At 47.9% G+C, this 17,839-nt stretch overlaps 1 protein-coding gene across 1 annotated transcript; it reads left to right on the forward strand.

Annotated features, from left to right (window-relative positions):
• Window positions 1–2,500: 2,500 nt before the first annotated feature.
• On the forward strand, window positions 2,501–5,461 carry LOC308107772 (uncharacterized protein; the record flags this gene model as incomplete). Its single annotated transcript, XM_080460263.1, has 6 exons — window positions 2,501–2,552; window positions 2,628–2,666; window positions 3,345–3,590; window positions 3,729–3,922; window positions 4,008–4,329; window positions 5,346–5,461. Exons 1-6 carry the CDS (start codon window positions 2,522–2,524, stop codon window positions 5,459–5,461), a joined length of 948 nt encoding a protein of 315 aa, XP_080316389.1. The 5' UTR covers window positions 2,501–2,521.
• Between the last annotated feature and the right edge of the window lie 12,378 nt (window positions 5,462–17,839).

The raw sequence follows: 17,839 nt of genomic DNA on the forward strand, positions 1-17,839 counted from the left end.
GCAAAAAGAAGCGCAGCCAAAGAGGACGGACGGAGGAGTGTGGCACAGGAGTGGGGAGGATCGGCTGATGAGTGGGAAGAGTAGAGGGGATCGTTGTTCCAGGCAGACGGGAGGCAGACGGGAGGCAGACGGGAGGCAGACGGGACTCCAGCGACGAGGAGGGTCAGAACAAGGTCAGCCGGTGTTTAAGTAGAGGTGTGAGTAATTGCAGATGGGGAGGCCACTCCCCGTCGCAGCTGGAAGCATTTGAGGTGATTGGAGGTGAGAGGTCAGGCCAATGAGGCAGGGAGGCCACCAGATGGTGCCAACGGACCAAATTAGGTTGAAGAAGTGGAGGGCATGACATGCTGACCTCAAACCTGACAACGTCATGATGGTCACTCATGTTCATCAACCATTCAAAGTCAAACTGATTGATTCCGGTTTGGCTCTTGAGGACCTGGAGAGACGGACCGGGTGCCGGCGCGGGACTCTTTGGTACAGGTAAGGAACCACTTGGTTCTGCAGATGTGGACCAGCTGTGTGGGCACTGCCGGGGGACATCTCAGTCTGTGAGTCCGGCTCATGTCAGACCAAGTGACTGAAGTGTGTTTGTGTCCTCAGAGCTCCAGAACTGCTGCTGGGAGCTCCGTAGAACCAGGCCATGGACTCGTGGGCTCTGAGCTGCAGCACAGCACAGATGCTGCTCAGATGTTCATGGACAAAGACGATGCTGATATGGTGAGGATCACATTTAAAATCCAACACAAATGATCCTTCCATCCTCATGGACTGAGGATTGTGGAAGTTGATTCATATTGCAGTCTCTGCTCAGTTTCAACATATAATCCAACATTGTATTGTGTCCCCAGTGAAGAATGATGGTGTGCATCATCGGACAGCCTCCAGACACGCTGAGGAACTTTGGACTTCACAACAAGAAATATTTCACCACCAACATGACTGAGCTGAGCAGAGTTTGGTCTCTGAAGGGACCATTCATAGTCTCCATTTTAACCCTGTCGGATCAGAGGAGATGGTTCTTTCTGTTTTCTCGGGACAACCATGACCTCCATGTAGATTTGATGAAATCTTTCCTGTCATCAGTCACCAGTTGATCCAGACAGGGAGCTGGACCCCATCAGCACCCTCCTGGAGGGTGAAGATCTCCTGGAGGTGAGTGGTAGCTCCTGGGAAACGCCTGCTCTTATGAGTTCAACAGACAAGTTGAATTCTTTTCTGAATTCTTCTTTGGTTTCTTGTGTTGCTGCAGTTTACTGAAGAACCTGACGACCCGGTTGAAGAACATGACAGAGCGAGTTTTGTAGATTTAATCTCCAAGATGCTGGACGTGGATCATTAGAATGGGCTCACACCAGCAGATATTCTCAGGCATCCCTTTGTGACTCTCATCCACCAGGACAGCAGCCACAGCAGATAGTCGGTGTCTCTCACATGTTTGGGCCTTTATCAGCGTGCAGACAGACAAAGTTGTTGAACTCAATGATTGTCTTCCAGTGCACAAAGTTCCATCCAGACCATGAAGAGCTGTCCCAGTTGGCTGGTTGCTGAGGAGGAAGACGCTCCTCGTTGCTCTGAAGCGAGCAGCAGAGAGTCCCCGTCCACTCAGAATGCAGGAAAGACAAGGACAGTGAGCAGCACTCACAGCGGGCCAGCAAGAAGCGTTGCTCCAGGTCAGACTGCAGCTCTCCACAGAGGAAGAGGAGGAAGATCAGCCCCGGTGAAGACGTGAAGAAGAGCATTTCTAGTAAGACCATCAATGTCAACCAGGATTTGATCAGTTGTGAATTATTTCACATGAGTGCAGTAAATCTACTGTGTGTAGTGAGAAGTTTCACCTGCGTTGTTTACAACCCAAACATTGTTTTCTTCTTCAGAAGACGTCACAACAAAGACTGCTCCAACTCCAGTCGTGTGTGTGTGTGTGTGTGTGTGTGTGTGTGTGTGTGTGTGTGTGTGTGTGTGTGTGTGCGCGTGCGTGCTCGTGACATCCTTGCTGTTTTAAAGTCTGGTGTTTCTCCTCTCAGGTGTTTCTTTCTCTTTCCGACCACATTCTAGCAGTGAAACTGAGAGAAGCTCTCAGACACGCAGAGACAAAAAACTCCAGCTCACTTCCTCTGAGTCGAACCAGAGAGAAGCAGCTTGTTCTCATCCAGGAAAACCTGAAGCAGGAGGTCTGACATCCAGAGAGGAGCTGCAGTGAAGGAAGGGGAGCAGGAGGAGCAGGAGGAGCAGGGGGAGCAGGAGGAGCAGGGGGAGCAGGAGGAGCAGGAGGAGCAGGGGGAGCAGGAGGAGCAGGAGGAGCAGGGGGAGCAGGAGGAGCAGGAGGAGCAGGAGGAGCAGGGGGAGCAGGAGGAGCAGGAGGAGCAGGGGGAGCAGGAGGAGCAGGGAGAGCAGGAGGAGAAGGGGGAGCAGGAGGAGCAGGAGGAGCAGGAGGAGCAGGGGGAGCAGGAGGAGCAGGAGGAGCAGGGGGAGCAGGAGGAGCAGGGGGAGCAGGAGGAGCGTCTGGGCTCATGAGACGATGGAGGGAAGACGTTTGCTGCAGCTGCTCTGTAAGAACGTCTTCTCTACAGGTTCTTCGGTCTCCTCCACCGGAGAACCTCAAACTAACTCGTCTCTCTGTGCAGCTCTGACCTCAACACTCATCTCTACCACACTCCAACAAGGTCAGTGAACGCCTCGCGCCTCTATCATACAAGATCCAGATTCTGTGAGCTGGTCGGGGGTTGTGAGTCCAGTCTGTCCTGAGTCTGTCCTGAGTCTGTCCTGAGTCTGTCCTGAGTCTGACCTGAGTCTGACCTGAGTCTGTCCTGAGTCTGTCCTGAGTCTGTCCTGAGTCTGACCGTCTACTTTCCCCACAGACAGACTAGACGTCCCAGTGACTCACTGCACCATGGTATTCAAACAAACACACACACATCAAAATCTTAGAAAAGGAGTTAATGTTTTCAAACTGAAATTAACTCATGAATCTCGGTGTTTGTTGTGGCTGTGAGTTGCTGTAGCGTCCGGTCTGCGGTTCATTGAATGTTTGACCTTGCTGACAGTTCCTTTGTCATTAGATTGACGGCAGGCTAAGACCACAGAGTTAGTGAGCTCACAATTAAGTCCTGTTCAGTCACGACTGGTGACATTGTTTGGTTCATGGTGTTGTCGTGTGTCACTGCAGCGTCAAGGCTGCTCCAACCAAACCGGGACGACAGTGAAGAGTAGCCTGCTTCATGCACGTTGTTTGATTTATGTTGACTGTGCCTGTACTGTCCAGTCTGTCCTGGATCTTGCGACTCCTCAGAGTTTGTCGGCTCAACCGTTCGTCTTTCTTGTGGGTTCCTCATCTTCACCAGGTCCGACTGTGAGTCCCAACAGATCTCAGTTCCTTAAAGGAGAGACTGTGTCTCTGAGCTGTGAGGACGGATGGACGGTGACGAGGAACACCAGCAGAAGACTGAGGAGTTTATGTAGAGACGGGTGGGGGGACCCTGCTGGTCCCTCCTGTAACATTGAATTCATGCTCATCTGGGACGGTGGAGTTTACTGGTGTGAGTCCAGAGAGGGAGCAGCTGGGAGCAGCATCAACATCACTGTGGCTGGTAAGCTGTGTGTGTGTGTGTGTGTGTGTGTGTGTGTGTGTGTGTGTGTGTGTGTGTGTGTGTGTGTGTGTGTGTGTGTGTGTGTGTGTGTGTGTGTGTGTGTGTGAGAGATGTTGAAACTCTGGTCTGTGTGTTCAGATAGAGTGATCCTGCAGAGTCCAGTCCACCCTGTGATGGAGGGACAGGATGTCACTCTGGGTTGTAAAACAAGCGCTCCCTCCAACCTCTCGGCTGCTTTCTATGAAGACGGCGTCCTCATTAGGAGGACGACCGGGCCCGGGGGCCACACCACCCTCCGTAATGTTCCCGCTCTGATGAAGGCTTCTACAGATGTAACATCGGTGCGAGAGAGTCTCCACCCAGCTGGATCTCCATCACAGGTGAGGAGCTGCACCCTGACTCCTGTTCTGATTTCAGCCTCATGTTCACCAGCAGGGACTCTCTGCAGGAGGAGTTACGCCCACTGAGGGAGCTCCACCCACAGAGGGAGCCGCACCCACTAATGGAGCGCTCCTCAATCTTACAGCTCCTCCCATGAATGGAGCTCCACCCACTAATGGAGCTCCTCCCATGAATGGAGCTCCACCCACTAATGGAGCTCCGCCCACTAATGGAGCTCCGCCCACTAGCATCACTTCCTCCCAGCTTATGCTCAGAGTGGTCTGCCACCTGGTGGTTTTCTGTCCGTACTTCATCTCCACTCTGCTGATGGTGTCTATATATCGACGTAGAGCCAAAGGTAACCAACTAACCAATCAACCATCTAATCAATCAAATTACTAACCAACCAATTTAACAACCATGCAACTCAATTCAGTTTCATTCAATTTTATTTACATGGTGCCAAATATAATACAAAATACAATAATACACAGTCATCTAAAGGCACTTTTACAGACCAAGTAGTCAACCAGTCAATCAAATAACCAACCAACTGACCACTAATCAACCAACCAACAAACAAATTAACCAACAAACTAATCAATCAAATATTAAACCAAATGAACCAACCAACTTACAAACTAATCAGCAACCAACACTAACAAGTTAACGTTTAATTGAATAACCAACTTAACCAATAACCCAACTTATCTAGAAATTAACCAACCTACCAACCATTAACAGAACCACCGACCGACTGACCAAGCAATCAAATAACTGACCAACCCACCGATCGACTGACCAATCAACCAACAAACAAAACCAACCAACCAATCAAATAAGTCACCAACCCACTGATCAATCAATCAGTTAGTCAGTCAGTCAGTCAGTCAGTCAATCAATCAATCAATCAATCAATCCACCAACCAACTAACAAACCAATCATCAATCAACAGACAAGCTGATCAGAAGTTCACATTTAATTGTTAACCAACCAACTAATCAAGAAATTAACTGACCACTAAACTACTTAACAGAATAATTTATCATTTTACAATCAGATCATCCAACAAACAGTCCAATCACAAGCCAGCACTAACTAATGACACGTACACCTAATGTCTCAATCTATTAAGTAACCAATCAACTTTATACCAACTAGTTACCTACCAACCAACAAATGACAAACCAATCAATCACCAACCACAAATCCTGAAAATCAAGAAAACCGACCAACTAATCAATTATTCAACCGACACACTAATCAATCACAACTTCACTTTTGTCAGTCACCAATCACTAATTTGTCATTGATTGACAGCCGGCTGGATCTGTGTTGTCATACTGAACTCTTTTCTTTTTTTAAACCGTCAGGACCTAAACAAGCTGTCTCCATGGCGACGTCTCCCTGTGCCCAGGCAGGATTGGAGGATGGTTATGATGATGTCATGACCAGTGTAACCAGTGAGCGTCTGCTCTGGGGACGCTGAGCTGTTATTGCCGTGCAGAACGGATAAAATGTTCTGATGCTCAGTTACCTGGAAAGATGTGGTGTTTGTGGTCACTTCCTGTTTCGCTCAGACTTCCTGTTCCACTGCGGCGCCTCACCTGTCAAACCACATGACGGTGTTCATGTTAACAGCACATTCTGATTTAGTCATCGTCTTTTGAAGAACACATTTATTTTTAGTGATAATATAATCACCTGAAACCTTTCTGTCTTAGTCTAGTTTTAGTCGACATAAGAGTTTCAGTCTTAAATCTTTTAGTCTCAGACGAGTTTTCATAGAATAAATATTAGCAGATTTTAATCGACTAAATCCACAGTGGACTTAGTCAACTAAATTTTTCTCCAGAATATCCAGTCATTGGAAACACCCATCAGTCTGTTATAGTCTGGTATTCAGGTTTAAATATGCAATACAGACATACGTTTAACAGTTTTAAAACAAAACATGTATTTTATTCTTAATGTCAAAAACATGACCATGGCATTTTAAGATAATCAAGATAAGCTTATATAAATTAAGCATAAGTCAAGTTAAGTCACCTTTATTCATACATAGGGTTGTTCGGTATACTGGTGCTGCATTGGTACACCGGTACTGACGCCTTTAAAACGATACTATACTGGGCCTGGCTGGTTCGGGTATCTTTTTCTGCAGAGCGTTGTAATTTGCACTGAGGAGAGTCGTCAGTGTCTCTGTGGGGGAAGCGTCGGCGAGCTGCTCCGCTTTCTGACTTGTTCTGGATGTTTTGGACAATCGAAAGTGCGGAAAACAGCGCTCCTGTTCCTTTTCTTTTTTTTTTCTTTTGTTTGTGCACCTTGGTTTGTGTATGAAAGCTATTATAAATATTAGTATTATAAATATGCTATAATAATATAAAAGAATATAATATAAAAATATTTTATTGTAGCCATTTTGTCACGTTTCGCAGTGTATACTGCTGTTTGTTTGTGTGTGTGTGTGTGTGTGTGTGTGTGTGTGTGTGTGTGTGTGTGTGTGTGTGTGGGCGTGTGTGTGTAGGTGGAGCGGACGGAGGAGGAGGCTCACCTGAAAGGGATGATTGAGGCCACTATATAGGAACCGGGTTTCCAGGCTCTCATCGCCAGATCGTCTCGTTTACCCCCGCGGTACTTTGACTCGGCCCCTCGAGCCTTTTTGTAAAACCAATTGTTTATTGTGTACTACGGTACTGGGAGTAATCCGTGTTACTACCCTCCTGTGCAGTCCCGGTGTGCGCCGCGCTGTCCAGCTCGGGAGATCGCTGTCCGGTGACGTCAACCTCCGCCTCCGCGCCACTCTCCGAGGATTGTCCGCCCGCTGGAGAGATTGCCTAAATAAACTCGTTTTTCTAAAACTTAATTTCCTCGTCCTGTCGGCGCCTGAATCCTCCTTACACCTTACATGACAGAACGATCTGGCCACGATGGATTCAGCCGACCCGGAAGTCCTCCAGCGAGCCATATCCTCCCACGGTAATCTCTTGTCCCAGCACCAGACGTTCCTCCGGGAGATTGGGACAACGTTAAATGAACTGACCGCCAAGATGTCACTCCTCACCAGCCGCCTGGACGGTCTCGCCGCCGGTCAGCAACATCCGCGGCTGCGGCTCCTCCCCCCGGGACAATACCGCCGTCCGCCACCAGGGAGCCGCATATGCCCACCCCGGAACGTTATTCTGGGGAACTGGGAGGTTGTGGCCGTTTCCTCCTCCAGTGTGAACTAGTGTTCAAGCAGCAGCCGGCCACTTACTCCACCGATGACTCTCGTGTTGCTTATTTAATTGGATTATTGTCGGGTAAAGCGGCAAAATGGGTGACGGCTTTGTGGGAACGGGGATCACCCATATGTAGATCATGCACTCGGTTGATGGAGGAGATGAGGCAGGTCTTCGATCATCCTCTCCAGGGCAAGGAAGCAGCTCGACGTCTGATGTCTCTCTCCCAGAAATCACGGTCGGTTGCTGAATATGCTGTTGATTTTCGGATCTACGCAGCGGAGAGTGGCTGGAATGATCCATCGCTCCAAGGAGTGTTCCTTCAGGGGCTCTCCGACGAGGTTCATGATGAAGTGGCAGCCCGGGACGACACGACCAATTTGGAGGAGCTCATCTCCTTGGCGGTCCGGATAGATAATCGACTCCGGTACCGTCGGAGGAACCAGAGGAGCCGTCAGCCCCCTCTTCGTCCTGGAACCCTGGTGGACACCCCTGGTAACTCCATTCTCTCCCATCCAGCTCTTCCGCCCCCAGAGGGTCCCGGGGAACCGATGCAGCTCGGGAGAGCCCGCCTGTCTTCCGCAGAGAGGAAGCGCAGGTTAGATGCCTGTCTCTGCCTGTACTGTGGGGAGGTGGGACACCAACGAGCCACCTGTCCCCATCAGCCAAAAGCCTAGGCTCATCAGGATTGGAGGTGGTCCTGATGAGCCATAACCCCAGCCCTCAGCCTTCGGCCCCCTCACGCCTCCAACTCCAAGCCTCCCTTGTTGGTGACAAGGGCAGTTTCCCCCTGCAGGCCTTGGTAGATTCTGGGGTGGATGACAATTTTTTGGATCGGGAGTTTGCGGTCAAGGCTGGTCTCACCTTGGAGCCTCTTTCAAACCCCTGGACCGTGAGTGCCCTGGACGGCAGGAGGTTGGCTAACCTCACCCATCGCACCGTTCCTCTCCGTCTTCTGGTCTCTGGGAACCACAGTGAGGAGATTAGGTTCCTGGTTCTATCATCACCCCACGTCCCACTGATCTTGGGTCTTCCCTGGCTAAAGAGACATAACCCCCATATTAACTGGAACCTGAACACCATTTCCAGTTGGGGTACTTTTTGCCATACTCACTGCCTCCAATCAGCCCTGGGGCGCCCCCTGACACCCCCCTCCACAGACCAGGAGGAGATCGACCTGGGTTCCGTCCCTCCTGAATATCACCATCTGAGAGAGGTGTTCAGTAAGCAGCAGGCTACCTCCCTTCCCCCCCACCGACCATATGACTGTGCCATTGAGCTTCTTCCAGGGGCGCCTCTTCCCTCTAGCCGTTTGTATAATGTGTCCCGTCCAGAGAGAGAAGCCATTGAGAAGTACATTCACGAGTCCCTCGTCGCGGGTCTGATCCGCCCCTCATCTTCACCCTTGGGAGCCGGGTTCTTTTTTGTGGCTAAAAAGGACGGTACCTTACGGCCATGCATTGACTTCCGAGGTCTCAACAATATTACGGTGAAGAACAAGTACCCCCTGCCGCTCATGGACTCCGCCTTTCAGCCGCTTCATGGCGCCACAGTGTTCTCCAAGCTGGACCTCCGGAACGCTTATCACCTCATTCGGGTCCGTGAAGGTGATGAGTGGAAGACGGCGTTTAAAACTCCCCTCGGACACTTCGAGTACTTAGTGATGCCGTTTGGACTCACAAACGCACCCGCAGTGTTCCAGCACTTAGTCAACGACGTGTTGAGGGATATGCTGAACAGATTCATATTTGTTTACCTGGATGACATCTTGATCTTCTCTCGCAACCAGGAGGAGCATGTTCTACACGTTTGAGCAGTTCTACAGCGGCTTCTGGAGAACCGGTTGTTCGTTAAAGCAGAGAAGTGTGCCTTCCATGCGACCTCGGTGAGTTTCTTGGATCTTATTGAAAGTTTTAACTTTGTGCAGTCTGTTTCTGGACCCACACAGGATCATGGTCACACATTGGACCTTGTTTTAACATACGGTCTTTCAGTGTGTAATTTGGAGGTGTGTGATGCAGTGTTTTCAGACCACCTGCCCATTATTTTTGATGTGCCTCTTTTGTGCGACGTCAACCTGTGCGCTCCTGTGCGCCTCTGTCGTGTAATTAACTCTTCCACTGCTGCTCAGTTCTCCACGGCTTTTCACCAGTCACTGTTGGCAAACGATCGTTCTTTTCTCGATTATGATATTGATGAGTTTTCCATACTTTTTGACTCAACTTGCCTATCAATTATTGACACTGTGGCTCCGCTTAAACCAAACCAAACCTAAATCTGAGCCGTGGCTCAATGAGTCGACTCGTGCTGCTCGTAGTGAGTGTAGGAGAGCTGAGCGAAGATGGAAAAGGGATAAGTTGCAGGTTTCCATTCAACTGTTAAAAGACAGCTTACATACCTATCAGAAAAGTGTCAAATCTGCCAAGGCTATGTACTTTGCTGATATGGTTACGTCCAACAGAAACAACCCTCGGGTTCTTTTTAATATGGTGAATGCTGCTCTTAATGTTCCTCAATCCAATGGCCTAGAGGCAACACCTGAAGTGTGTGAAAACTTCTTGAACTTTTTTATAAATAAGGTTGTGAGCACCAGGGCTCTTATCAGCCCTCCTTCTGCAGGCATGTCTAACCATGTTTCTTGCTCAGCTTTATTCTGTCAGTTTGAGCCTGTCACACTCGCTAACTTGGAAAAGGTGGTCAGTCAAATGAAGCCCGCTGGTTCACCGTTTGATCCTATTTCCCCACGCCTGTTCAAAGATGTGTTTTCCACAATAGCACCCTTTGCTTTGCATTGTGTTAATGGTTGCTTGGCGAATGGGGCAGTGCCTGCAAGTTTCAAACACGCTGTTGTTCAGCCATTAACTAAAAAGCCGGGCCTAAATTCTAACGACCCTTCTAATTTCCGCCCCATTTCCAAGCTCCCATTTTTTTCCAAAATTTTGGAGAAAATTGTTTTCATTCAGATGAAGTCATTCTTGGATGAACATGAGATCCCTGAGGTTTTTCAGTCTGGTTTTAAGAACCTCCACAGTACTGAGTCCGCTTTATTAAGGGTTTTTAATGACATTTTAATGTTGAATGATTCTGGCCATACTGTGGCTCTGGTGCTGTTGGACCTAACTGCTGCGTTCGATACAGTCGACCATGAAATCCTCCTGTATCGCCTTGAAAATCTGGTTGGCATTCGGGGATGTGCCTTAAAATGGTTCCGATCCTATTTAACAGGGAGGAGTTTCTGTGTTAAAGTTGGGGATTGTGTTTCCTCCACAGCCCCCCTGTCGTATGGAGTACCGCAAGGGTCCATCCTTGGTCCTCTCCTGTTTTCACTGTACCTGCTCCCGCTAGGATCTGTTCTCCGTAGATTTGGGGTGTCATTTCACTTGTATGCTGATGACAGCCAAATCTATGTGCCCCTGAAGCGTGAGAATGCTTTCAGTGCCACTCAACTTTTGGAGTGTATTGAAGCAATCAAATCCTGGATGTCTGCTAACTTTTTACATTTTAATGACAGAAAGACTGAAGTCCTCCTAGTGGGGCCGAGTGCTTCTGGTACTGCCGCCCCGGTGAACCTAGGATCGCTGATACAGTTTGTCAAACCAACTGTTTCTAATCTGGGAGTAAAGATGGATCAACATTTTAAATTTGACAAACAGATCAGTGCTGTGGTGAAGGCCAGTTTTTTCCACCTGAGGCAACTCGCAAAGATAAAATCCTCACTTTCAAAACATCATTTTGAAATACTGATTCATGCTTTTGTCACAACCCGGCTGGACTATTGCAACGCCCTGTACACCGGCATCAGCCAGTCCTTACTGACCCGCCTGCAGCTGGTTCAGAACGCTGCAGCGCGCCTCTTGACTGGCTCACAAAAATATGATCATATTTCACCCGTCCTCTCTTCTCTGCACTGGCTCCCAGTGCAATTTAGAATTGATTTTAAAATTCTGTTATTTGTTTTTAAATGTCTTAATGACCTTGCCCCTCGTTACCTGTCCGACCTGCTTGTGTCGTACTCCCCAGCACGTTCACTCAGGTCAGCTGATCAAGCGTTGCTTTCGGTCCCCCAGACGCATCGCAAACTAAGAGGAGACCGGGCGTTTTCTGTGGTTGGTCCCAAACTGTGGAATGAGCTTCCTCTGTTCATTAGACAGGCTGAACTATGGAATGAGCTTCCTCTGTTCATTAGACAGGCTGAACTGTGGAATGAGCTTCCTCTGTTCATTAGACAGGCTGAACTATGGAATGAGCTTCCTCTGTTCATTAGACAGGCTGACTCCCTTCATGTTTTTAAATCACATCTTAAAACACGCATGTTCTCTTTGGCTTTTAACCAGTGTTGAAGTTGACTTTTACTGCTATAAGTGTATTCTGTGCTGCCACTGTATTGTTGTATTTATAATTGTATTTTTATATTGTTGTACAGCACTTTGGTCAACTGAGTTGTTTTTAATAGTGCTTTATAAATAAATTGGATTGGATTGGATTGGATTCTTGGGTTACGTCATTGAACGGGGACAGGTGAAGGCGGACCCGGACAAGGTCCAAGCGGTGGTGGACTGGCCCAGACCGATGACCTGTAAGCAGTTGCAGTGGTTCCTTGGGTTCGCCAACTTTTACCGGAGGTTCATGAGAAACTACAGCAAGGTCGCAACCCCCCTCACTCAACTCACATCCACCTCAACCTCTTTTCTGTGGACACCGGCGGCCGAACAGGCGTTTAGCAGGCTTAAACAACTGTTTACCCAGGCTCCGGTGCTGTGCCATCCTGACCCCCTCAGACAGTTCATCGTGGAGGTCGATGCCTTGGACTCTGGCGTGGGGGCAATATTATCCCAGCGTGCCGAGGATTCTAGAGTGCACCCCTGTGCCTTCTTCTCAAGACGCCTCTCGCCGGCAGAACAGAACTATGATGTTGGTAACCGGGAGTTGCTGGCGGTGGTGCTGGCATTGGAGGAGTGGAGGCACTGGTTGGAGGGTGCTTCTCAACCGTTCGTGGTCTGGATGGACCATAAGAACCTCTCTTATCTTCAGACCGCGAAAAGGCTAAACTCTCGGCAGGTGCGCTGGGCGTTGTTTCTGGGACGGTTTAACTTTACTCTCACTTACAGGCCAGGATCCAGAAACACAAAGCCTGACGCCTTGTCCCGGCAGACACCCGTCGAGAAGACTGAAGTGGAGCCAGAGAACATCCTCCCCTCCACCTGCATGGTCGCGTCCTCTTCCTGGGACATCGAGAGTCAGGTCAGACGGGCGCTACTCACCCATCACGATCCGGGTAATGGTCCGACTAACTCTCTCTTTGTCCCTGAGCCTATGAGGTCCAAGGTTCTTCAGTGGGGGCACTCTTCCAGGTTAACCTGCCATCCTGGTTTCCAACGAACCCTTGCATTTCTGGTGGCCCTCCATGTCTCAGGACACCCGAACCTTTGTGGCTGCCTGCGCCGTCTGTGCTCGAAGCAAGGCATCCCACCAACCTCCTGCAGGGCTGCTCCGCCCATTACCCATCCCTAGCCGACCCTAGTCCCAGACTGCCGTGGACTTTGTTACTGGTCTCCCCCCGTCCGAAGGGAACACGGTAATAATGACCATTGTTGACCGCTTCTCCAAGTCTGTGCACTTTGTCCCTCTCCCGAAATTGCCCTCAGCTATGGAGACAGCGGATCGGATGGTCAGGGATGTGTACCGACTGCACGGGATCCCCCTCGATGTGGTGTCTGACCGTGGCCCGCAGTTCACGTTCCAGGTATGGAAGGCTTTCTGTAAGGCTCTTGGAACATCTCCCAGACTATCCTCAGGGTACCACCCTCAAACCAATGGTCAGACGGAGAGGACCAACCAGGACCTGGAGACTGCACTGCGGTGCATGACGGATCGGCTTCCATCTTCCTGGAGCTCACAGTTGCCTTGGGTGGAGTACGCCCACAATTCCCTCACCTGCTCAGCCACTGGTATGTCCCCGTTTATGGTGGCCCTGGGTTACCAACCCCCCCCTGTTCCCCACCCAGGAGGAGGATGTTGCTGTGCCCTCAGTGCAGGTCCACCTTAGACGCTGCCGACGTGTTTGGATGGAGGCTAGGGCCGCCTTGGTCCGATCATCGGCCCGAAACAAAAGACTTGCTGACCGTCGGAGAGCTCCTGCCCCCTCATATCGCCCTGGACAGAAGGTATGGCTCTCCTCCCGTGACCTCCCACTCCAGGTGGAGTCTCGCAAGCTGGTGCCTCGATTCATCTGGCCGTTTGAGATTGAGGAGATCATCAATCCGGCGGTGGTGAAGCTGAAGTTGCCAGCATCCCTAAGGATCCATCCCTCATTCCATGTCTCTCTGGTGAAACCGGTTCACTCTAGCCCTCTTAGCCCCACCACAGAGCCCCCGCCACCTCCCCTGCTCATCGATAACCATCCTGCCTTCACAGTTAACAAGATCTTGGACGTTCATCGCCGGGGTCGGGGATTCCAGTTCCTGGTGGATTGGGAGGGTTATGGGCCTGAAGAGAGGTCGTGGGTGCCGAGGGGCCACATTCTGGATAGGAGTCTGTTGGTCGACTTCTACCGGGAGCATCCGGAGAAGCCTGGTAGGACGCCAGGAGGCGTCCGTTGAGGGAGGGGTCATGTCACGTTTCGCCGTGTATACTGCTGTTTGTTTTTGTGTGTGTGTGTGTGTGGGCGTGTGTGTGTGTGTGTGGGCGTGTGTGTGTAGGTGGAGCGGACGGAGGAGGAGGCTCACCTGAAAGGGATGATTGAGGCCACTATATAGGAACCGGGTTTCCAGGCTCTCATCGCCAGATCGTCTCGTTTACCCCCGCAGAACTTTGACTCGGCCCCTCGAGCCTTTTTGTAAAACCAATTGTTTATCGTGTACTACGGTACTGGGAGTAATCTGTCTGACTACCCTCCTGTGCAGTCCCAGTGTGCGCCGCGCTGTCCAGCTCGGGAGATCGCTGTCCGGTGACGTCAACCTCCGCCTCCGCGCCACTCAGAGAGATTGCCTACAGATTGCCTAAATAAACTCGTTTTTCTAAAACTTAACTTCCTCGTCCTGTCGGCGCCTGAATCCTCCTTACACCTTACATGACACATTTAATGTTATAAAGATTACTACATAGTAATATACCATTTAAAGACATTGGTCTACTTAAGACAGGCTGGATCCAATTACATTTTTTATGTTCTTTTTATTTGGAAAAGTATTGAAAGTATCAAAGTACATGGTGGTATCAGTATCGATACCAAAATGTTGGTATCGTGACAACACTGTTCATAAAGCACTTTAAGATTCCTATGTCTAGTTAAGTACAGCACTTTGGTCCCAGTTGTTTTAAACACTTAAAGTTCCAGCATCAAAAAACTGTAACAGTAAAAACATGTGTAGTTTCAAACTTAAATAAAGGAGAAGGAATAAAAGTGGCTGTTAAGATTAGATTTACAGTCGGCTTCTTGAATGACACAACTCATTCCACTATACCTGCTGCAGTGTTTTACCTTCAGGTGTGTTTCTGGATGAGACGTCTGTCAGTGTTGTTTCAGCTCGGTGGAGTGTTTTGATTTCTGCTCCATGCGCTTTACAGACGGTCTCCTTGTGCTCACATATGCAGTGTGACCAGATGACAATTCCCCAGACTATAGCGCCGACATCCCTGTTGTTCATGATGAACATTCCTGCGCTATCGAGCAAAGTCATCTGAAATCAACCAAAGGTGTGTAACTCAGACGGTGCAACTGAACACAACTATATAACGTAAACAACTTAACTGTTTTGGAATCTGTGGAAGAGCTTAGAACGGCTGTGCTGATTCTGTATCGAACAACCTTCCCTCAAAAGATTCACTCTGGTTGGATTTTCTGCTACTTGTCCCTCAAAAAGGATATTTCTGATCGGATCCCTTTCCATTCGTCCCCTAACACTTTCATCTCGTTTGAATTCATTGGCTTAAGTGTTATTTCGTCATAGTCTTCGTCAAGTCCCTGTACCTTCTCCCAATGGGCTCTGTCCTCAGGAGACACGCCGTCTCTTTTAACTGTTATGTGGACGACAGCCAGATTTATGTCCCACTTAATAAGAAAGATGTCCCCTCACTGTCTCCTCTCCTGTCATGCCTTGAGGACATTAAAGCCTGGATGGCTTTTAACTTTTTAAGTTTTAATAACAACAAAACTGAGGTGATGGTGTTCAGGCCCAGTGGCTCCTGGGAAGCCCCTCTTTTTGACCTGGGTCCCCTGGCTCCACATGTGAAGCCAGTGGTTTTGAAACTAGGTTTTAGAATGGACAGTGATTTTAAATTGGACTCTCAGATTAGGGCAGTGGTTCAGTCCAGCTTCTTCCACCTCAGAAGACAAAGGTAAAGACCATTCTGGCACAGCAGCACTTTGAAACAGTAATCCAGCTTTTATTACATCCCGGCTGGATTACTGTAACGCTCTTTATGTTGGAGTCAGCCAGTCCTCCCTCGCTCGTCTCCAGTTAGTCCAGAACACTGCAGCCCGCCTTCTACCTGGAGCAGGTAAGACGGAGGACAGAACCCCGTTCTGGCGTCTCTCCACTGGCTGCCTGTGCATTTTAGAATTCGTTTTACGATTATTTTATTTGTTTTTAAATCTCTGAATGGTCTTGCCCTGCCCTACCTCTCTGAGCTGCTCCACCCCTACACCCCTGCTCGGTGCCTCCGGTCAGCTGATCAGCTTCTTCTGGAGATACCGAGGTCCAAACCAAAGCTCAGAGGGGACAGGGCCTTTTCTGTTGCAGCCCCTCTGTTGTGGAATGAGCTCCACTGCCCGTCAGACAATCCCCCTCACTGTCCACTTTTAAAACTAATCTTAAAACCCACTTTTATTCCTTGGCTTTTACCCATGTTTGAGACTCTGTCCCTGGTTTTATTGTTGCCAATCCATTGTTTGTTTAATGTATTTCACTGTTTTTACTCTTTACTGTACTTTTTTATTTTGTCTTTTATTGTAAAGCACTTTGGCCTCAGCCACAACTGTTTTAAAGTGCTGTATAAATAAAGTTGACTTGACTTGACTTGTCATTTCTGACTTTTTATTTAGTTTTTATAAAGTTTTCTTCCGTGTAAAAAGTTTGTTGACGAATATTTTTTGTCATAGTTTTTCTCAATGAAATGGAGGACAACCATGTCCCTACTGTGGACAATAATGCCCCTGCAGAAGCTTTCAACTCTTTGATCTTTTTTAAAGAGCCAACAGTACTCAACTAAGGAAATCATTAGAGCACAACAGCAAATAGAATTTAACACAATGAAAACTGAGAAACTTTCTTTGACTTGTCAATCATTTACTTTTATTACTTTATGATTTAATATTTCAAGCAACACGACAATGAAACGCCACCAAACACAATATGGAACAAAGAGAAGAAATAAGAACCAAATGTGAACTGCTATTATTAAGACACAATAATAAGTGATGATTTACAAAGCACATCTCACAAAGCAGAAAATCTCACAATATTTCACACAGTAATAATCAAGATGAGTCGACGACAATTCTTTATCAAGCGCTAAGAAACATTGAAAAAACTTAAGTCAACACGCTGTCATGACCTTTGTGGGGCCCTATGCTTCACTCATCTTCCCAAATTCTCATCTTCCAAGTTCTAATTTGTCAAAATAACATTTCAATCTGTCTGCTGGCAGAGGGTCATGTTTTTAATGCGGAAGTTTTTAGTCGATAAGAGTTTCTTGTACATACAGCTCTGCCACAGTGTTCCCTGTCATCGTGATGTTTTGCTCCTCTTGTCAATGAAAAAAGTGACCAGGGAACGTGAAACCGTTCCCTCAACTTTGTTCTCCTGGATAGGCATTTGGCCTGGAAACTTGTTGACGTTCTTTTCTGAAGAGTCGCGGTTTGCGGAACCTTGAGGTTATTTAAGACAGAAAAGAAAATCCTGTCGCCTGGAGGGTTTTTAGGACCATCTTCTGTTTAACAAACCCCATCTTAAGATAGACCTTTCCCACCACATTCTGATGGGCTCCGCTCACCTCCCGATGTCTTTCCATTTTAAGTATTGTAACTGTTTTTGACCATTTAGAAATCTTAATGATTTTACACATTTTAGGCTATATTTAGCAATTGTATCGCTTTTACTCAGTGGCTGGTGATAAAAATTTCTTAGATGGAGCTCTCCTATAGTATTTGATTTCAGCGAATGTAAACGTCATTAACCCTTTATAAACCATATCACAACAATTTTGCCTTTTTTTTTTAGATTGAGAGAGGCAACCAGTGAACAACAAGTAAATAGAGCGCTTATTAAGGTGACTCCTTTATTAACATATTTAATATAATACAAATATAAGCAGACAGTTCATTAGTCCCTTTTAGAAAATGAAGGTGTTTTGGGGCTGGTTTACTGGAAATGACAGTCTGTGTTTAGAGAAAACAAAAAGTATATCAGGTATATTTTCAAACAGCACATTAATCCTCAAAAAAAACCTGCTTTTTTTAAGCGCTTAGATTTTCAGTCATTAATAAATATGATCATAAGGAAACATTTACAAACATTAACAAATCTGGACCCATTTGGAAAATTCTCAAATGATTTCTGTTTATGTGCATTTAAAAATAACTGTGCTGGAGAAAGTTGAATCTGACCAGCAGCTTTTCAGCCAAATTTCTCTTTTCAAACGAGTAA

The sequence above is a fragment of the Lipophrys pholis genome (assembly GCF_963383615.2).
Source record: "Lipophrys pholis genome assembly, chromosome: 3".
Lineage (NCBI taxonomy): Eukaryota > Metazoa > Chordata > Actinopteri > Blenniiformes > Blenniidae > Lipophrys > Lipophrys pholis.